Source organism: Perissodus microlepis, chromosome 3, assembly GCF_051167445.1.
Source record: "Perissodus microlepis isolate ML-2025 ecotype Zambia chromosome 3, ASM5116744v1, whole genome shotgun sequence".
NCBI classification, from domain to species: domain Eukaryota; kingdom Metazoa; phylum Chordata; class Actinopteri; order Cichliformes; family Cichlidae; genus Perissodus; species Perissodus microlepis.
In genome coordinates, this window is record NC_140463.1 from 17,671,870 (window position 1) to 17,693,711 (window position 21,842).

At 41.6% G+C, this 21,842-nt stretch overlaps 3 protein-coding genes across 8 annotated transcripts in view; 1 reads left to right on the plus strand and 2 right to left on the minus strand.

Moving 5' to 3' along the window:
- Nucleotides 1-5,055, minus strand: LOC146390268 (tripartite motif-containing protein 16-like). Its single transcript, XM_084923322.1, has one exon. It carries the CDS (start codon nt 2,583-2,585, stop codon nt 924-926), a length of 1,662 nt encoding a protein of 553 aa, XP_084779448.1. The 5' UTR covers nt 2,586-5,055; the 3' UTR covers nt 1-923.
- Nucleotides 5,056-5,157: 102 nt separating this feature from the next.
- Nucleotides 5,158-21,842, minus strand: part of LOC146390269 (type II inositol 3,4-bisphosphate 4-phosphatase-like) — a 31,752-nt gene continuing 15,067 nt past the window's right edge. For 4 of the 6 annotated variants that reach the window (XM_084923316.1, XM_084923319.1, XM_084923320.1 and 1 more), the window contains 11 exons: nt 20,620-20,785; nt 20,341-20,529; nt 20,116-20,257; nt 19,083-19,294; nt 18,840-18,963; nt 17,406-17,532; nt 17,182-17,322; nt 16,425-16,522; nt 16,181-16,278; nt 15,691-15,845; nt 6,065-15,418 (listed from right to left, as the gene is read on the minus strand). In XM_084923316.1, coding sequence (XP_084779442.1) covers nt 15,196-15,418; nt 15,691-15,845; nt 16,181-16,278; nt 16,425-16,522; nt 17,182-17,322; nt 17,406-17,532; nt 18,840-18,963; nt 19,083-19,294; nt 20,116-20,257; nt 20,341-20,529; nt 20,620-20,785 — 1,675 coding nt within the window. In that variant the 3' untranslated portion in view covers nt 6,065-15,195. Of the gene's footprint in view, nt 5,452-6,064; nt 15,419-15,690; nt 15,846-16,180; nt 16,279-16,424; nt 16,523-17,181; nt 17,323-17,405; nt 17,533-18,839; nt 18,964-19,082; nt 19,295-20,115; nt 20,258-20,340; nt 20,530-20,619; nt 20,786-21,842 lie in introns of those variants that run through there. The other 2 variants (XM_084923318.1, XM_084923317.1) reach the window with 2 other exon arrangements.
- LOC146390270 (tripartite motif-containing protein 16-like) lies at nt 11,033-12,715 on the plus strand. The gene has a single exon (XM_084923323.1). The coding sequence runs from the start codon at nt 11,042-11,044 to the stop codon at nt 12,713-12,715; it is 1,674 nt and encodes a 557-aa protein (XP_084779449.1). The 5' UTR covers nt 11,033-11,041.

The window sequence follows — 21,842 nt, forward strand, 5'->3', positions numbered from 1 at the left end:
AAAAGTAACTCAAAAAGAGCTTTATTGCTGAACACAAGGAAAACCAACAATAACAAAACTGAGAATACAAAATATACTACGCCACACGGGAAGCAAAACCAGACACACCGAACATGGAAACACGACATCTTCACAATAAAATAGGAAACAGAGGGACATAACACAGGAGTGGAGGAAAGGCAGACGAGAGGGAGCGAGGGAGCATGAGGGAGTGAAAGAGGAGACAAGAAAGACAGGCTTTCTTGGCTGGGGAAACATGGATACACATGGCAAGCATTGGAGAACAAAGAATGAAACACAAGGAGGGAAACAAGACACAAGAACTCAACATATATAAATAGAGCACAAAGAGCGAGACACAGAGGGCAAAGGCACAAGCGGGAGTTTAATAATCGAAAGCTAAACAGGGAATAAGAGAAACTCACAATAGAATAGCTAAGACTATAAATGAACCTGAAAATAAACCATAATACAAAATATTACTAGAATACAAGAAACTCAAAATGCTGGATTAAAAGGACCCGGAACCATGACAATTAGGGTTATGGTTTCCTGATTATGTCTTCTGTATTCTCAAAACCAAGTCTGATTAAACTATTTAGAAGTTAAGTTATTAAAAATGTAGTTATGGGCCTAATAATTCTGAAAATGTTTGTCTCAAACTGGAAAAATCAACATTACAACAAACGAATGTGTAAGTTGTACGAGCTAATGCATAATGGATATGTTTGTCAACGTTGGGCACATGCAAAATGAATAGTTTGTGAGAAGTTTTTATTTGAAAATCTTCGCTATTGTTTTCATTTTTTTCTAACAATACTTTTAGATAACTCTTATTTATCTATCTATGTGAAGATGAAATACCATAACAATGAAACAGGAAACTAAAAGGAAACATTTAGACTAACTGTCTCTACTATCATTTACAGTTTAATAAATTCTGCAGTGGTTCCTTCAGAAAGTAAAACTCCAGCATAGAGCGGCTGAGTGAATGTGGTCTGGACTCTGTGGAGGAGAGTCATGGTTTCAGAGACGCTGTAGAAAGACAGAATACCTGCTCTGTGATCCAGGTACACTCCTACTCTGGAGGACACAGAACCAAAGACAAGAGTTTGAACTTTATTGTGCCAAAATTCATAGCCATCTATGTCACAGCGTAGTGCCCAAGATTTATTATTATATCCAAATGATGTCCTTAATCTGGTGACATCTTTGTATGAGACTGCTATATCAATGTCTCCCCCTCTCCAATCTACCTCCCAGTAACAACGTCCAGTCAGAGTCTCTCTACTCAGGACCTGACACCATACAGTGAATCTGTCTGGATGATCAGAATAAGACTGTTGTTGTTCAGTTGATTTTGCTTTTCTATTACCTTCCCATAATACCACATTTCGGTGCACTGTTTTTGGATCCAGTGTTATTTCACGTGAAGATCTTAAGAATCCAGCTCTGGTCTTTGGCTCTGTTTGTGTTGGTGACAGTAAAACATCCACTTCAGTCACTGTCAGTGAGATGTTTGTCCATTCCTCTCTCAGAATGTCCTGTAGTTTATCTCTGGTCTCTGACACAGCTGTTGTGACATCCTCAAAGTACCTGAGAGGACGAATATTGATGCTGGATGAGTGTGTAGACTCACTGAGTGCTGACAGTGAGGGGTAGTTGTGTAGAAACTGGCTGTGATCCTCTGTGTGTGAGAGCTGCTCCAGCTCACCATCTTTCCTCTTCAGCTCAGCGATCTCCTGCTCCAGCTTCTCCTGAAGCTCTTTGACTCGACTCACTTCAGTTTCCTGCTGGGATCTGACCTGCTGCTTCACATCAGAGCTTCTTTTCTGGATGAGACGGATCAGCTCACTGAACATCTTCTCACTGTCCTCCACTGCTTTATCAGCAGAGCCATTGATGGCCTCCACCTCCTGTTGAAGCAGCTTCACATCTTTCTCTCGCTCCTGGATTCTCTGCTGGATGTTTAGTCGTCTCACCTCGAGCTCCTTCTGCTTCTCAGTCCTTTCTGCTGCAGCTGGGACTGTTTCATGGCCTTTATGTTCATCCATTGTGCAGAGATAACAGATACTCTGCTGATCAGTGCGACAGAAAATCTTCATCACCTCATCATGACGAGAGCAGATGTTCTCCTGGAGCTTCTTGGAGGGGGCCACCAGCTTGTGTTTCTTTAATGGAGCTGCATCATAGTGAGGTTGGAGGTGTTTCTCACAGTAAGAGGCTGGACAAGATAAACAGGACTTGATGGCTTTCAGCTTCCTCCCAGTGCAGACATCACAGGCCACATCTTCAGGTCCAGCATAGCAGTGATCAGCTGGAGCAGCTTGGAGTCCAGTCTTCTTCAGCTGCTCCACTAAATCTGCTAACATGGTGTTTTTCTCCAGGACAGGCCTCGGTGTGAAAGTCTTCCTGCACTGAGGGCAGCTGTGGATTCCCTTCCTGTCCTCTTCATCAAAGTGGGTTTGAATACAGTTCATGCAGTAGCTGTGTCCACAGGGAATAGTCACCGGATCCTTCAGGAAATCCAAACAGATGGAACAACATATATTTTCTCCATCCAGCTGAACTTTTTTGTCTGCCATTTCTCTTCTCTGTATCAGTGACTGAGTGAGTTTCTCTACCTTATAACTGAAACTAGTCTGAGCTCTGATCTCAACAACAAGTGAATGGAGCCTGTCAGCTCTTACACGTCATACGTTGGTTACACCCATCTTCAAACTGTAGATCTAAAGGGGAGGGAACAAGGAAATACATTTAGTCTGGAGCTGCTGTGTTTTAAGAATAACAGGGAGGAGTTATCAGCCTTTCACTTATTCCAGGAAGAAGAATGATTGGAAGTGGACTGTGTGTCTTTAACCTGAAAAACAAATTAAAGTTCAGTTTGAAGATGGTAAAAATATAATAATTGGTGCCACAGTTATGAAAATTATCTTCTGTAATACAAAAGACAATTTGACCAAATATTTTTGAACATCATTATTATCTTTAACAATCAGCAAAAAATGGAAACAAAAATGTTATTATCTGAAAGGAGCAGAAAAATAACATTAATGAAACAACAACAGTCTTATTCTGATCATCCAGACAGATTCATTGTTTAATATCAGGTCCTGAGTAGAGAGAGTCTGACTGGATGTTGTTACTGGGAGGTGGAGTGGAGAGGAGGAGAGGTTGAAGTAGCAGCTACATCAAGGAATATTAGGGAACTAATTTGGATACAATGACAAATCATGGGCACTACATTGCTACACAGACTGTTTTGGAAAAATGTGTAACAAAGTCCAAACTGTCCTCTTAGGTCCTCAGTCCTACAGAGTGAGTGTAAGCCCACTGAGAATCACTGATGTAGAGTTTGAAATTTGATGGTCATGACAGTGAAAATTGCAACTACATGTTTACTCTGACCTGTGTGGTCACTAGATGGTGATGTTTGATTGTATTTGTCCATGTAAATGCTGTAATATCACTTCCTGAACTCACTCATCATCATTGTCGATTTAATTAATTTTGTTATTGAAATATTAAATTGAAAACTTTGTAGTGTTAAAATTTTACCTTATTATTGATTCATGGTTGAAGGTGTGCTATTTTGACTACCCACTGGTTCCAGATAAATGACTCCATCTATTCAGAATTTAGTTATTATGGTTTTCCGCCACTAAATTATTACAAACAATTCAAATATCCAGATTACTAATACTTGTTTATTTTAGTCAACATCATAAACATTAAATTGGCACAGTTTTGCAATTGAAACTAAAATATAGTACTGATGGTCAAGTTTGCTTATATAAAGAACTGCAGGGCCGTGCAGAGCTGTTTGAAGAGGCAGGTACTAAAAGTTAAAAAGGGGCACATAGAACAGCAACCCCCATTCATCAAGAATCTGAATGTATGTAGGTTGTTGTTATTCAGCCTGGTTCAGTGTGCCCCTTTTTAACTTTGAGCACCCGTCCCTTCAAACATCTCTGCGTGGCCCTGATGTCATTTGTGCAACCCACCTTCTCCCTATCTCTACCTCAACTGAGTTACTCAGACCTCCATCCAAACCTCCATCATCAGCACCACCAGTGTCTAGACCCTGGAGGTTCATGTCATAAGTTACCAGTCTCAGTTTATGCTATTTATAAATTGATTCAAAACCACCCATAATAATAGACACCAAGACTTTGCCACTTTCTACATTTTAGTCCTCTAGTGAGGTTAACCTCCTGAGACCCCAGCTCATTCACTCATTTCATGGCATGCAGTTTTAATTTGTCCTTGCTATTTGGGCTCATTGTTTTTACATTCATCAGGTCCCAAAGAATTATCTTCTTACCTGATTTTGCTCCACAATGGCCTGATATCCACATATGAGGACATTCATTTTAGATTCCGATAGAACAGTGGCAGAATAATGTCCTCCTACGTGGATATCAGGCCCTTGTAGAGCAAAATTTAGTATTGTGGTCTAGACAACCCAAAATGTGATGTCCACATATGTGGACGCCAGGTCCTAGGAGGTTAAACAAATGTGGGAAAACAAAAACAGCAGGTGTGACTTACTTCCCATTTCCAAAATGTTTCACTCCATTTTGTTTACTCGAGAAAAAAATGTTTCTTCTTCACAACAAAAGCTCATAAAAAAGCTTAACCAATCCTTAAACAGTCCATGGATGGATTCAACATTGTGACAGGGAATTAACTGCATATTAGTGGAAGTGAAAGCAATGATTACACGGAAGTCTTTGTGTGCATAGAAATAAAACTACAAAAATATCGGCCCCAGCATGTCTCCATGGCTAAACTTGCATACAACAAACACTCCTGACCTACATGGCCAAATTGGAATTTATAAGATGCGTATAATTCAGGGATTTACTTTAACACCAGTGTTGTATTCTGGTCAATGCAGGAAGAGTTTATGATCAATGATATAAGTTATTAAAAGCAGGGATGATTTTAGTAATTTTTTCACATTTGATCAGATATTGATAAATATCAAAGTTCAGTATTTAAAGTTTTCAGTTTACAGATTTGTTTCTGGGGTAAATGAAAAAGTGGAGACAATTTAGCAGATTCATGTGTTTTTGGAGCCCCAGACCACAATGACTTGTGCTGCTGCATATATCATTACCCATTTGGTTTAATTTAATATTAGACAGAAATAAGTTGAGTGTTTAAGTGTTTATTGTAGAAAAATGTTTGTCATTCAAATTTCCACACCCACAATCAACATTTTTATGAACACAGAAATAAAAATAACACTGTCATCACATTATAAAACAAATTAATGATAAAAGAAATTATATACACATATGTACACAGATAAATTTTATGCATTCTTATCCATAGCTGCCATCTGGAGGTCTGTAGAGTTTGGGGAAGGTGAGAAGCTGGACGCTGCTGAAGGCAAACTTCCTGCTGCCAATGTTTTTCTCCACGTTCTCCATCCTGCAGCCATCCCTGCATACATACAGAGCAGGGCAGAAAGAGACACAAATACACAAATTAACATTGAGGCATGGACATACAATGGTTTAAGATTAGCATTTTTCATAAATATCTAAAACCAGTTGCAGTTTTGTTCAGCGCTGCTTGTTTAAAAGATTCAAAATCAAGAGGAAAAATAAAATAAAATATAAATTGCTGACAGATAGGAAGAATAAATGAAATTAGAAAAGTAAATAATCACTCAACCATGAATACATTTTCAGGAGAGAATAGTTAAGGACACTGGACCACATGAAGAACCACTTCTATTTATGTTTTGTAGGACATACAAGAGATTTAGGAGACTTTCACCACTTTTCTCATCCATCTTGGAGCAACTGTAACCTCATTATTTACTCAGGGATTATTAAACTATTTTTCATCAACAATTTTTATTTCATTTTAAACTTTGATAACAGAACTGAAAAATAAATACATAAATAAATAATTACAAACACACACACACACACACACAAAGACAAAGGGAGGTTATCCTATTCTTTCTTCGCACACCAATCCCCGCACCACCACTCTGTCATTACTCTTCTGTTCTTCAAGTTACAGAAAGCCAGCTTGTAAAGGGGGACCAAATACAATCATATTGATGCAATTTATCTAATAAACCATAAGTCACTTTTTCGTAAAACACCAACTTAGCCATTGTCATTAATTCAATTCAATTCAATTTTATTTATATAGCGCCAAATCACAACAAAAGTCGCCTCAAGGCGCTTCATAGATAGAGAAAAACCCAACAATCATATGACCCCCTACGAGCAAGCACTTTGGCGACAGTGGGAAGGAAAAACTCCCTTTTAACAGGAAGAAACCTCCGGCAGAACCAGGCTCAGGGAGGGGCGGCCATCTGCTGCGACCGGTTGGGGTGAGAGAAGGAAGACAGGATAAAGACATGCTGTGGAAGAGAGACAGAGGTTAATAACAGATATGATTCAATGCAGAGAGGTCTATTAATACATAGTGAGTGAGAAAGGTGACTGGAAAGGAAAAACTCAATGCATCATGGGAATCCCTGGCAGCCTACGTCTATTGCAGCATAACTAAGGGAGGATTCAGGGTCACCTGGTCCAGCCCTAACTATATGCTTTAGCAAAAAGGAAAGTTTTAAGCCTAATCTTAAAAGTAGAGATAGTTTCTGTCTCCCGAATCCAAACTGGAAGCTGGTTCCACAGAAGAGGGGCCTGAAAACTGAAGGCTCTGCCTCCCATTCTACTTTTAAATACTCTAGGAACAACAAGTAGGCCTGCAGAGCGAGAGCGAAGTGCTCTAATAGGGTGATATGGTACTACAAGGTCATTAAGATAAGATGGGGCCTGATTATTTAAGACCTTGTATGTGAGGAGCAGGATTTTGAATTCAATTCTGGATTTAACAGGAAGCCAATGAAGGGAAGCCAAAACAGGAGAAATATGCTCTCTCCTTCTAGTCCCTGTCAGTACTCTTGCTGCAGCATTTTGGATTAGCTGAAGGCTTTTCAGTGAGTTTTTTGGACATCCTGATAATAATGAATTACAGTAGTCCAGCCTGGAAGTAATAAATGCATGAACTAGTTTTTCAGCGTCACTCTGAGACAGGATATTTCTAATTTTAGAGATGTTGCGCAAATGGAAGAAAGCAGTCTTACATATTTGTTTAATATGTGCGTTGAAGGACATGTCCTGGTCAAAAATGACTCCAAGGTTCCTCACAGCGTTACTGGAGGCCAAGGTAATGCCATCCAGAGTATGAATCTGGCCATTAGCCACTCTTCATAGGGAGGGGGGTTCTTTTTCCGCTAATGTCTTAGCCAGACCCATTTGGCCGTAGTAAGAGCCAGGATAATCCATCTTTTTGTATAACTGGAAAAGTCTCCATCAGAAAGTTCTGTGGTTATACCAAGTATGGACAGTTTTGGTGAGATACCAAATCTCCTTTTGAAAACACTGAAAATTACCTCCATTATGTTTTCCCACCAATCCCGAAGTGCCGAACAGCTCCATAAGATATGTAAAATTGAAGCGTTTTGACCATCACATCTCCAACAATCGTCCGTGGGGGCCAAGTTCCATTTATACAGTTGTTGCACTGTTCAATGCCACCTATTGATTATCTTAAGTTGGATAAACCTACTGCCTGTTTCTTTATACACAGTGTTAACATTATGAATACATGAATCCCATTCAACTGAAGATATGTCCAATGCCATGTCCTGGGCCCAATAGCCCTTAACTTTAAGGAGAGGGTCAGCTGACCGTTCTTGCAATAAATGATAAATTTTAGAAGTGATACCTTTACCCAAGGGTGATCTTGAGAGCAGGACTTCCACAGGGCTGCCCACAGGAAAACTCAAAGGGGTTCCCAGCCACTTTGATAATGAACTATGTATTTGGACATATCTCCAGAATTGATTACGCTGCAACTTGTATAACTCCACAACTTTATCAAAGCTTAAAAAACATTTGGTCCCCCAGTCAAACAAATCTGATACATAAAGGATGCCTGCCTTACGCCACTGTAACCAGTCAACCGATGTCCCTCCAATTAAAATTCTTTTATTCCCCCATAGGGTTGCCGAAGGAGATTTAATAAAGTCCCAGCGACCCGCCCTATGTAATTTACACAACAATGTCTTCACATTTGTAATTATAGGATGGGTAAGAAATAAGAAATAAATAAATAGAGCAGCTTGTAAAATGTACAAGGATAGAAGTGTAAGAAGCCAAGAGCAGCAGGTATGACAGAGGTGGAGATAACTGTGCCAAAGACAGTCAGCAGCATTAAAGATTTGAATCCAACTTGTGTGAGAGACAATCTAGGGGTACAATCTTACAATGTAGGGGTAGGGGCTGATGGGGAATGGCAATGAACAGAGTTCAGCCTTCTGACAACCTGGTGAATGAAGCTGTTCAACAGTCTAGTGGAGCGAGCCCGAACACTCCTGTACATCCTCTCCGAAGGCTGAAGAGGGAGTGTGAAGGGTGTATACTGATCATGTCTGAGTTAAGAAAAATAAATACATAAAATAATAAAATCGCTTAAAAATAAAATTGTTTACCCCCCAAAAGATAAAGATAACATACATTGAGAAAAGAGGAGAAAACAAAATACATTAAAAAAAATTAGAACACCACTGGTTTAAAATACAAAAAATTGTTTTTCAAACTGTTTTACAGATATCTAATGTTGATGACCTCCTGATGTGAAGAGGCATTTTGTGCCCTAATTCAGAAGCAGCCACTTCTACAAACCCATCTCCTCTTTTAATCTGGATCTTGGGAGACAGCCAGGAGCATTTTCTCAGCAGACCTTAGTGATCTAGTGAGAGTGTGTAAGTACAACAATGAGTGTCCACAGCAAAATTGCTGGAAATACAAATACCATCAGATTTCGATTCACTGCACTCTGCCATACCATCAGCAAAGCATCTGATTGGCAATTCCTTCATTTTTCAGAATGACATTGATCCCAAACACACTACCAGCGCAGTAAAAGCATATCTGGATAAATTAACACACTTATCACACATGGAACTCAAATCCAATTTGGGATCACCCAGACAGAGAATAGAACAAAAGCCAACATCCAAAGAAGAGCTTTGAATGTCCTTCAAGTAGCCTGGAGAACTATTCCCGAAGACTTTACAGAAATTACAAGAAAGTTGCCTAAGAGAGTTCAGATTGCGCTGGTCAAAAATATGGTTGTACCTTTTATTCACTTTTAAGCTCATTACACTTGTATAAACTCTGTTTTCCCCATCTCTACTGTAAATAGCTGCATTTGTTTCCCATTTTCCATGGTGTTCAGAATGGTGCCGAAACCCAGCCGCCATGTTGGACTCCGAGCCTGCACAACCAGTACAGCTGCTCCAGCTGTTAGTCTGAATATTGGTGAATATCGTGGTCATGCACCAAGTATGTACAAAGTACAGCTGGGCAGGCTGCAGAAGCGACAGACCGAGGTGCTGGAAAGGCACTGGCGGTGTTGATGCATTGGGGAGGGCGACGACCTGCAGTCATTTCTGGAAACCTTCCGGGCCACAGCAGAGGCATGCCAGTGGCCTGCCACGGAATGGACACCATGGTTGCTGCCAATGCTGTCGTGAGAGGCTCAGACGGCGCCTTTGAGCCTGTCATCTGCTTTACGGGGCAGTTTTGAGGACATCAGCCATGCGGGGCCTCGATTACTTGGACCTCTCCCCGGAGGATCACCGCCGGCGCTTCTGGGTTTGTCAGCTGGTGGGGGAGGATCGGTCGTTTGTGTGGGCCTATTAGCTCCACGATGCAGGGACTATGTGGCTGCAGCCCGGACCATTGGAGGGGGAGGCATGCATACTGGCAAAGGTGGTCTTGGAGCAGTTTGTGGATGGTCTGCCAGGGAAACAGCGGTCTGATGCCTACCATGCACTGGGGCACCAGTCCAGGGAAAAGATGGCCTTCTGTTCGGCTTGTTTGGAGCCCCTGACACTTTCTAGCATCACATGGACCAGGTAGGGGGCACACAGTGCACAGGCTGCCACCTTCCTGGATGATGTTATCATTCACAGTAACACCTGGGTGGAGCATGTGCAGAAGGTGGGCGTGGTTCTAGAGTCTCTGATCCAGGCAGGGCTCACAGCCAACAGTATCTGGGGTACCACTTGGGGGGTGGGGAGGTGCATCCACAGGCGGAGAAGACAGCCGCCATTGCATCTGGCCTGTGCCCCAAGACCAAAAAGGAGGTGAGGAGGTTCCTGGGGCTGGTTGGGTATTGTCGCCGGTTTGTGCCTGGGTTTGCGGACCTGACCAGCCCCCCATCTCATGGGGGCTGGTCAGATCTTGTCTAGTGGACGAAGCGGTGCCAGGTGGCGTCTTGCAGATGGACGCCTCAAACGGAGAGCTGGAGCCAATTTGTCCCAGCAGGTAAGGGGGGTTGACTGCCGTAGGTGCAGCCGGATATGGCCCTGACCTCAGTCTGGCAGTGGGTGTGTGTGGTGTAGGGCTGTGAATAAATGACTGAACAGTGACTGAATGCTGTGGGTCCGTGGTGTTCACACCAATCAAAAAAAAAAAGGAAAAAAAATGTATAGTTCAAGAATTTTTCAGTAGTACAGGATATGTGACAGCATGGGATGAACTGGCCAAACACATGGACTCAGCTGGAATTAACTGAGCTCCAGAGGGGGACTCATTCTCTCATGAATGTTTCCAGAAGCAGTTTGCCTGGCTAAGTGCTCAATTTTAAACGCCTGGAAGTGATTGGAACACCCAAATTCATTGATTTGGAAGGATGAAAAGAATACTTTTAGCAATACAGAATATCTTATAATAGTCAGGGCTATGAACTGCAATGTGACTGGTTGGCAATCACAAATAGGTCCATAGGAGCATGATCATATGACCAAGCATCAGTCTTTTACAATTTGAAGGAGTGGTAAAACATTCCAGCAAAGTTCAAACTGATGATAATAAAAATGTAAAGTCATAAATGCTGCTAAAGTTCAAACTGCACCCTGTTCTGTAGTCTAAATGAAACAACCTGTCTGACAGCTTCTTTCTTATTAAAATATCAAGTGTTGCTGAGAGGAGAAATGGAGCAGAAAGGATTTCAGCTGGATTCAGAGAAATTCTCTTGTTCCATCTGTTTGGATCTACTGAAGGATCCGGTGACTATTCCCTGTGGACACAGCTACTGCATGAACTGTATTAAAACACACTTTGATGAACAGGACAGGAAAGGAATCCACAGCTGCCCTCAGTGCATGGAGCAATTCACAACGAGGCCTGTACTGGTCAAGAGTACCATGTTAGCAGACTTACTGGAGGAGCTGAAGAAGACTGGACTCCAAGCTGCTCCAGCTGATCACTGCTATGCTGGACCTGAAGATGTGGCCTGTGATGTCTGCACTGGGAGGAAGCTGAAAGCCATCAAGTCCTGTTTATCTTGTCCAGCCTCTTACTGTGAGAAACACCTCCAACCTCACTATGATGCAGCTCCATTAAAGAACCACAAACTTGTTGACCCTTACAGAAAGACCCAGGAGAACATCTGCTCTCGTCATGATGAGGTGATGAAGATTTTCTGTCGTACTGATCAGCAGAGTATCTGTTATCTCTGCTTGATGGATGAACATAAAGGCCATGAAACAGTCCCAGCTGCAGCAGAAAGGACTGAGAAGCAGAAGGAGCTCGAGGTGAGACGACTAAACATCCAGCAGAGAATCCAGGAGCGAGAGAAAGATGTGAAGCTGCTTCAACAGGAGGTGGAGGCCATCAATGGCTCTGCTGATAAAGCAGTGGAGGACAGTGAGAAGATGTTCACTGAGCTGATCCGTCTCATCCAGAAAAGAAGCTCTGATGTGAAGCAGCAGGTCAGATCCCAGCAGGAAACTGAAGTGAGTCGAGTCAAAGAGCTTCAGGAGAAGCTGGAGCAGGAGATCGCTGAGCTGAAGAGGAAAGACGGCGAGCTGGAGCAGCTCTCACACACAGAGGATCACAACCAGTTTCTACACAACTACCCCTCACTGTCAGCACTCAGTGAGTCTACACACTCATCCAGCATCAATATTCGTCCTCTGAGCTACTTTGAGGATGTGACAGCAGCTGTGTCAGAGACCAGAGATAAACTACAGGACATTCTGAGAGAGGAATGGACAAACATCTCACTGACAGTCACTGAAGTGGATGTTTTACTGTCACCACCAGAGCCAAAGACCAGAGCTGGATTCTTAAAATATTCACATGAAATCACACTGGATCCAAACACAGCAAATATGCATCTGTTATTATCTGAGGGAAACAGAAAAGCAACAGTAAAAAGACAAAAGCAGTCCTATTCTAATCACCCAGACAGATTCACTTTCTATTATCAGGTAATGAGTAAAGAGAGTTTGACTGGGCGTTGTTACTGGGAGGTGGAGTGGACAGGGAGAGGAGTTTGTCTAGCAGTGGCATACAAAGATATCGGGAGAGCATGGTACTCAGATGAATGTGTTTATGGAGGAAATGACAAATCTTGGGCATTACGTTGTGACACACATAGCTATGATTTTCACTTCAAGAATCTCTCAACTCCTGTCTCAGGTCCTCGGTCCTCCAGAGTAGGAGTGTACCTGGATCACAGAGCAGGTATTCTGTCTTTCTACAGCGTCTCTGAAACCATGACTCTCCTCCACAGAGTCCAGACCACATTCACTCAGCCGCTCTATGCTGGACTTTGCCTTTTAGACTACAAAGTCACTGCAGACTTTATTAAACTGAAATAAACAAAAGTCATTGAGGGACAATTGGTTAAAATGTGTGATTTAGTTTCCAGTTTCTTTGGTCTCCATTGTTGTTGCTGTGAACTCTGTGTCGTGCTACTTCTCTGCACAGAGATCATCTGTCAGTCACACTTCATGTGCGCTATTTTGATGTCGTATCATGTTTCATTTAGATAATGATTGACTTTGTCTGGATGGCTCTACTTCCGGTGTCTCTAACCATTAAGACTCTCAAAGCTCATGGTGAGTTCTTTTCAGCTACACTGAATGAAACCGCATACATATGTGAACTTCTCTCTTCTCGAAATGTTTCAGGAATATTTTGGCTAATGTATATTTTTTAAATTCAATTCAATTTATTCATGGACCGTAATAGAAAAACCGTCAGATTCATTAATTCATTGCAAAGAATTTGTTCTCACTTTGTAAAACAAACAAAAAAACATTTAGAATTACGTTCACATTTATTTTTAGATTTTGTTGTTCACTGTGATCGTCTCTCGTCATTACTTGATTGTTCACAGAGTCATACACACTGATTGTGTGAATGTTGAAGTCTTGAAGTGACTGTTCTGATTTGGTGTTATATAAATAAAAACTGTTTTGACTTTAAACCAAATTGAATGACGTGAATCTAAAAGTTTACTCCATGTAAACATCACATGATGTCAGAGTGAACTATAGGATACAGACGACTTCATGATGATTCTGCTTTATTTTAGCCTGCTGTATTTCCCATTATGTGTCTGTTGTGATTTAATGAGTCATGAACTTCACCCTCCACCTGTGCTGTGCGGTTACATAAAAACAATGAAAGGCCAAGAAATAATAATCATTTTTAATATGAATCATTTTAATGAATTTATTATGACCACACACACAAATAAAAGGGTTTAAAATGAGGTGTATGAGGCTGAAATATGGAGATGATATGTGTCAGGCACTTTATTCATTGCATTCTGTGTATTTTTATGCATTAGTTTTTTACTAACACTTACTACCCGCAGGGGGTTTACAGGACTTTTTAAATAGAGTGAGGGGGACCCGCAGGACATCACAATATTTGATAAGTAAAGACAGACGTATTACAATGTGTTACATTGTTGCACAACAGAAATTTATTTTCTATTAAATTATTGTTTTGCAAAATAAGTTCACACATAGATCCTTTACTTAACTAGTTACTGGTCATCTTACTCAAGTATGTATACTAAGGTTTTAGGATCAAAATATAAAGTACTCATTAGATTACAGTAACTGATCATCAGCAAGTATGATCACCTCTATAAAAGCAGAAGCTTTGGCAGTGTGCTGCTCAGAAACATTCATGTTTGTGCTGAATGAAAACACAATGCCACAATCTTCCCAGCAGTGAATGTTTCAGTAAATTCACAGCAATGTCAGACCATCCAAAAAACAGAGAGCTACATCTCTGACTCTACAGGCCTCAGTTAGCATGTTAAATCTCTGAATTGCCAAGTGGCAGCCAAGAAACCTAAAGTATTTAGAGCATTTCTGTAAAGAGGAGTGGGCAAAAATCCCTGCTGAGATTTGTGCAAACCTGGTGACCAACTACAAACATCTTACTGCTGAACTTGCCAAAAAGGGTTTCGCCACCAAGTAGCAAGTCATGTTTTGCATGTTCTCAAATACTTGTTTCACTCAGTGACATGAAAATTTATTTATAACTTTTATGTTGTGGTTGTTATGCTGCCTCTCTCCATTAAAATTACAGACTGTTCATTTCTTTGTACTACAGTAAAGTACTAGAGTAAACGTTTCTGCTACAAATTAATTGTATCCTAATCCTCGCTAAATTGAAAGGTAAAAAAAAAGCATCATCAACCTTGTCTCAGTCACAAACTGTGGTCTGGTAATAATAAAGTCAAAGGACAGATTTCAAATTTCAAAGCCATAACAAATAACAGGTCTGATTTTCATTCAAACTTGTTCCTCTGTTGGTCTCTAAACAGAATGAGTAGCATAGCAGAGAAATGATGTGCGACAGGGAAGAAGAGTGGGGTGGACTTTGAGGAGGGGTGCACATTATTGAGTGAACACTTGAGCACAATCTAAAAATTTTACTTTATTAAGATTTGTAACTTTATATTTTATTAAAGTGAATCAAATTTACTCTTTTTTTGTAGACATATGGTTCCTATGACTGTATATATACATATACAGCTATAAATAAACAAGAACATTTCCCTAAAAATGTAAATACCCCCCCCAAACTCTAAAACACGCCCAATGTGGGATTTACATTAGAGGATACTTACTGACCGACATATTGTTTGTTTTAGTCTTTGGTATCATTCTTGTGAATAAAACTTTCCAACAAATGAAAGCGAAAAATAAAGAAAGCCGCTCTCCTTAAACTGAATTAAATCTCATGAACACGCTTCGTCTGAACAAACCTGACAGAAAATAGTAAGAGTGACAGTGATGCAGTCCACTTCCCAGTGTTCCCAGTCTGTGCTGCTCTACTGGTATTTTGCCAGCAGTATAACGAGGCTGAGGATGAGCCAAAGAACCAGGAGGTGAGAGGTCACCAGGAGAAAGGCCACTGGGTAAAGGTGCCGTCTGGGGGCTTTGGGGGCCAAACACTGTGGGAGTTCTGAGGGAGTCTCCCCTGGATCTAACCCAGAGACAGGGAACCGTGACTGGGTGTAACAGCCAAGCATCTGCCCCCAGGACAGACGAGATCTGGAGGATGAGCAGGGGTGTTTGTGTGCAAGTGTGAATGAAAGCCAAGGGGGGCAGAGAAGGAAGAGATGTGAAGAGAAAGAGAGAGAATTGATGGCATGAAGTAAAAGAACAAAGAGAGAAAAAGATTAAACTGAAAAAGTTTTGCAACATTTATAATAAGTGGAGAACAAAACGGGGAAAAAGGAAAAACAAACGACGTGAACAAACAGAAATAAAGGAAGGCAAGAGGAAGACGATTGTTGTGTTTTTCAGGAGAAACAAAAACACACCTTCTCATCCAGTCCAGTGCGATGCTGAAGTGCTGCTGGCTGAGTGTGTGTCGCTCCCGCAGTAAGGCGCACTGCTCCAGCGTCACCGACATCGCAGTGCGGTCCTTCGCACTCTTACAGCTCGTCAGCCGCACACCGTTCACCTTACGACACACCTGCACGTGACAAAAACACTTTGTTAAAAGGCCCAAAGCAGAGAAAACACATTAATATTATGTGAAGTGTTGTAGCAGAGGTCCTAGTGTAAATGCCCCTTGAGTAAGTTCAACATTGACAGTCAGCTGAGCCCTTTCTGTGGGGCTTGGACGTTCTTCCCCTGTACAAGCATATTATTGCTTGTGAGGTTAATTAGTGGTTCTAAACTGGTTACATGGAGTAAAGGAGTCCCCATCAGGAGCACTGGGGTATTTGCCGGTGGTTCCCACCAGGTGATCCCCACAGAGTCAGGTCTTAAAAATCTTACATGAGTAAGTCTGTTTCAGGTGCTTACCTTAGCAGCGATCCACAGAACCTCCACGTTCTTCCTCTTCTTGGCCTCAATGCTGCGTTCCAGAGAAGACAACAAGTCTGCCAGCGACTGGATACCAGCTGACAGAAGAAGAAGGAAGTTCAGTTCAGTCATTGTTTCACTGTTAGCGATCAGACAACCCTCTGTGAGCAAGCAATTAGCAAGAGAAGGAAGGAAAGCACCCTTTTAACAGGAAGAAACTGTAGTAGTGATAAAAAAGCCTTACCCATGTCAGGCAGTCTGTCCCTCAGTGTGTTACAATAAGCTTTGAGACGCTCACAGCTCTGCTGGTTTATTCTCTCCTGCAACGAACAGTCACCAAACCTGAAAACAAACATCAGCTTCTGAGTAATTTTACCAAAAATGGAGAGAAATTTTGCAGCTTACAGGAAGCAACCTTCTAATTTTTTGTTGTTGTGATATTATAATGTTTAATGTTCATAATAAAAGTTGGCTAAAGTTTCAAATAATAAGGGAAATGTCAAAAGCCAGGTATGAACAGTAAATGTTGTTTTCAAAGCCTTTTCTCTACCTAAACCTGATCTCTACTTACAGATTTTCTCACAAAATACAACCACTACATCTTGAAACTCCTCTGGGTTCTTATTTGGGCTTTTAATTTGAAGCATTCCAGACGCTGGCCAATCAGAAAAGAGTGGACTTTTAAAAAGGTGTGCCTTAAAAGGGCTACTTGTTTCAAATGGAGGATGAGCTAAGCGCCTACAGAGAAGGACAAAGTAACCAAAGCTAGTCGAATCCTAAAAGACGAATGTGCAGCTTGAGATAGCTTAAAGTCATCTGCTTAATAATCTCTAATGAAGATTAAACTGTTGATGAAGATGTGCACCAACAGCAGACACATTAATAATTTTTTTCCTATAAGACCTCTACTTCCAGCAATTTTATTCAGAGGTAGAAAAATATATTGATGTTCACAGGAGTTTTTATTTTGCTCATTAAAGAGTGAAAAGCGGTTTGTTTACCTCTCAGCATAACTCTGATGCTGGTTGATTCCAATGTTAAACAGAACAGGATCGACTCGAATCAACAGTCCATCTTTTAGTTCCTGTGGAAGTGAGCTGAAGGTCTCCGGGGGCAACGGGACTTCAACAATAAAACTGCCCCTAGTTGGAGATGAACGCACAAAGTGAGGAAGCTGCACACTCACTGCGTGTATAGATGTGTGTGTCTGTGTGTGTATTCCCACCATGTTCCACTGAGTGTCGGCAGCAGGTCGTCTGGTTGTTCCGTTTTGGCCTCGGTGATGGTGAACGCTACTCTCTTTAGGTCAGCCACACCCACTTCCATGTCTTCCAGCATCCTAATCTCATCACCTGACACACAAACACACCTTAAATGTGTAAGCACTGCATGTGTCACACTAAAATAAAGGACAGCAGCTTCCTTGAGAGTGGCTGCCCCGTGATTGCACTAAAATGTTCACTTTCAGTGACCACTTTCCATCGCAAGGCCTGACACACACCTTACTGCAATCACTCTCAGACAGAGTGGCGAAGATTTCCAAATCACAGACAGACGGCCAACACACTGCCATCAGTCTCAGTCAGTCTGCACCAATAACTTATTTGCAACACATCTTGCAATAAGAGACTCGAATGAACTGGTTGACAACTCTTTGTTTTTTGGGTACTTTCCCAAATAAATCTATGGAATTTTCCCAGATTAATCACAGTTAATCACTGTATCATCACAAACAGATTGTACGTACCACATTTTTCAGACTATAAGGCACACTTAAAATCCTTTAATTTCCTCAAAGATCGACAGTGCGCCTTATGTATGAATTTTGGTTGTGCTTACTGACCTCGAACCGATTTTATGTGGTACGTGGCTTTATCGGAGCATTATGGCTACCATAGACAGGAGCCTCGCGGAGAAATCTGGGTCCAAAACTCCGTCTGCTTCAGGTCCCAAAGTCAAACGAACACTGCAGCATCACTGAGAGTTAAAAATTATCTAAATTCTTTCATCTTTAATCAAATGATCAGCGTTGCTGCTTTAACAGGTGTAACAATTAAGTTTAACATTCAGAAGACATGAAGACAGAAAACTAAACAGCAGTGAGGTTTGTCGGGTTACTGAAGTTTGGCTACCTGGTATATAATGATGTGCTACATGATCGCTAGCGACACAGCTATGTTAGCATAATATAAACACAGTGAAGCTGGAGGATGAACGCCAACTTTTTCCACTCGATAAAAGTTAACGTGAGGGTTCCTGATGGTCAGGGACAAATACAATTGCATGGCAGGATGCTGTAAATGGATCAAACTTCAGTCAGGAGAACAACTGAGATAATCCATCCACAATACGAGGTTAGTCATTAATATACTGCAACAACACGGGAATAGAGCAGCTTGTTTTGCTTAATTCACCTTATGGACCGAAAAATACATTAATTGTCAACTTGACCCCTTTCAATTGCAGACTGATAGCCGAATAACTCCACAATTGCCATTTTAACACATCAATCACTCAATCATGAGACCTGGTCCCCATCTTTAAAGCAACCATGTCAAAGGCAATAAGATCACAGGTTCTTCAAACATGGTAACAACAATTTGGTCTCACCAATGACTGTTTTCCATAGTGTGACTGTGTGTGACTAGTGTGTATTTACCGTGGGTGCTCAACAGGCTTTCAAATTGAGCCAATACTCCTACAGTGTGAAGTTGCCGTAGAAAGTCAGGATCCTCCAGGCCTCTGTAAAGCTTCAGCATGACACCACAAACTACTGCTGAGAGCTGGAAGACAAACACAGTTTCTTTAATACAGAAAACTACAAACTCCCACTAAAATTACCCCCCCAATAAAAAAAATAAAAACCAGAACATGTTCCCTTGTAAATCTCCGTCATCCTCACCGCCTGGCTGAAGACGGCGTGACGTCTCTGGGCTATGTGTACAGGGCCCTGAGCGACCGTCACATCCACTGCCTCCTGCAGGACCACAAAGGTCATTGCTACCTGGGCCTTCCCCACTGCCTCACGCACGCAGTCCCTAAGAGTGACCACCAGAGGGAGAAGGTGCTCTTGCCAGGTGCACCCAGAGAAGGAGGAGAAGGAGGAACGAGAGGCTGGAGGGAGAGCGTGAGAAAGTTTGGTGTTTTAATCAGAAATTTACAAAAAGAAAACAAAAAACAGATATCTGAAAATGAGATATCTAAGAAGAAGAAGAACTAGCAAAACTAAGTTAACAGGAAATGCAGCACTGATGAGTGAGATGAAGTGATCTTTCAAACAGAAAGAAAACAGTGAAGCATTAAAAATTGTTATTCAAACGTGCTCTGTGCATGTATTAAACCCTGTTCCTTGTCAAAGTCTGATCGGAACTTAAAAACGGAGGTATTCTCCGACTGTCTCAGCACATGGACTGATTTTGATTTAAAGGACTCGAGATGAAATAATCCCGAGGTTAAATTAACCATCACAAGATTCATACACAGCCAAGATGCACATCGCTGAAAAACTGTATCTAGCTTATTAATGTTATTGCAAGCATAATCTCAGTGAGAATGCTGGTTGGCCTGCCAAATTATCAGCTAGCATAATCCATGATATTAACACGTGCACAATGTCAAGTAATACTTCAAGACTTCCTCCTCCAGAGTAAAAACACGTGGACACACAGCATACTGACAGCCAAGGTAACTATGGACTGAACAGCTGAATCTACTAATGATGAACACCAGTCACAGCGCTTGAGGTGACTTGGATAAAACCTTATCTAAAACCTTTTGCAAAATAATCAATTGACAAATTTGGGTTTTTTTATCCCTAATTTAGTGCTAAATGTAGAATTTTTTCAAATATATTAAAACATATAAAAATGATTTTATACACAAACAGTAGCAGAAACATGCACTTGTCTGAATAAGAACTCTGAAATGTGATTTACCGTCACCTGTGTTCTGAGAGTTTGTGTCCCCTTCCTGCGGCTCTGGTGACATCACCGTCTGAAGCTGCTCTTGCTGCTGCAGTCGGTCGACCATGGCAACAATGCAGTTGATGCTCTTTCCGACATTCACCCACACCCTGTCCTACACAAAAACAAGCACATATAAAAACTGGAATCATACAACGCTGTCGGAAACACGCAGACATCACACACACTCCAACTTGCCCACTCCTCCTCGTCGTACTCCGTGTCATGTCGGCCACCATCCTGCTCCTGATCGGCGGGACAGTTCTCACACAGCAGCCCGTTGCTGTGGACGTGGCTGCTGTTGGCGTTTGCGATGCACTGGTTATGGATCTCCAGCAGGGCGCATTTTACCAACTCCTCTTTGAGCGCGTGCACAAACTGCTCGGTCTGGTGGACAACAAAGTATGGGGAAACATCAGATTTCTTGGTGTCCAAACGACTGCCGGTTAAGCTGTATTCTTCTTATTCCTTCCTCACCTGTTCCATCAGGCTGCCCAGGACCTGCCGCAGCCGGGTGGCGTTCAGCTCCTGCGCGACGGAGAGCAGCTCCTCTGCGAGCCCGAAGACCAATGGCTGCAGCTGGGCCATCCTTGTCAGCAGCTCCTTGGCTCTAGAGCTCTCCTCCTGGGAGTAAGAGACACAGCTGGAGAGGAAAGAAAGGAGGACGAGGAAAACTTTAACAACAAGCTAAACTGAAAGAGACTGAAGAGTCCAACAAGTCCACCTGTGTAGAATACACACTCGGGATGTTTACAACAGATAACAACATGAATTTGTATTGAATCCTTGACTGCAACATTTTGGCTTTTTAAAACCAGATGTGAAGGACATGGGTTACATCCAAGACTACTGCACTCTCGTAATCTAGCAGATTTAGCCTAGGCGGTCGATTTAACTCTAGGTGGGGCCATTATTTCCAAACTAAACATGTTGTAATCAAAAAGATGATTGATGCTATAAACTCATCACAGAGTTTACTGGGGTCAAAGTGAGAAGTAGGATTATTTTTGCATTCTATAAAATCGATTTCCCCAAAGCTGTGCCTGAAAACGTGCTCAGCCTACGAGCACCGTGATGTCCCCCTACGGTCAGGACATTTCTGTACTTAAACCTCAAGCTGAGCATTTAGAGTTAAAGTTCACCTTTAAGTATTTATCCTTCATGACAAGCTTGTTAGACACTACAGTGACTGATATTAAACCTCAATGCAGAAAAAACACAGCAAATTTGATTTGATTGGTTTGCACAGTCTCCAGTTTTCACATGTGGACACACAAATCTGTTTTTATCTCTGAGATGCCTCTTTATGCAATACAGTGATGCCTCACTATAACGCGGATCACTTTTCGGTGATTTTTGTGTGTGTGTGTGTGTGTGTGTGTGTGTGTGTGTGCAATTTTGCATGCTTTTTTTGTGTGTCTTTTTGTTAGCACATTGTGTTCTGCGTCCTGATTGGCTCTAGACCATTGTCAATCAATCTCATGTCGTGTCTCCTGCACAGTACAGAAAGTGTTCACTTTGTCAAATTTATCTAAATCTTTGCTCGCTAGCAGTGTGACTCTGAAGTGCTGTACTGTATGTTTGTAAGTTTTCTCCCCAACAAACACAATAATGTCCACGAAACATTTTGCAGCGTCAAAGACACCTGCAGGTTCCTTAAGTTCATAATACTGGACTTATTTTCCTCCAAAGGTTTGAAC

Bases quoted from the DNA above. Each gene is read 5' to 3' on its own strand.
- LOC146390270 (XM_084923323.1), top strand. From the start codon at position 11,042: ATGGAGCAGAAAGGATTTCAGCTGGATTCAGAGAAATTCTCTTGTTCC.
- LOC146390268 (XM_084923322.1), bottom strand. From the start codon at position 2,585: ATGGCAGACAAAAAAGTTCAGCTGGATGGAGAAAATATATGTTGTTCC.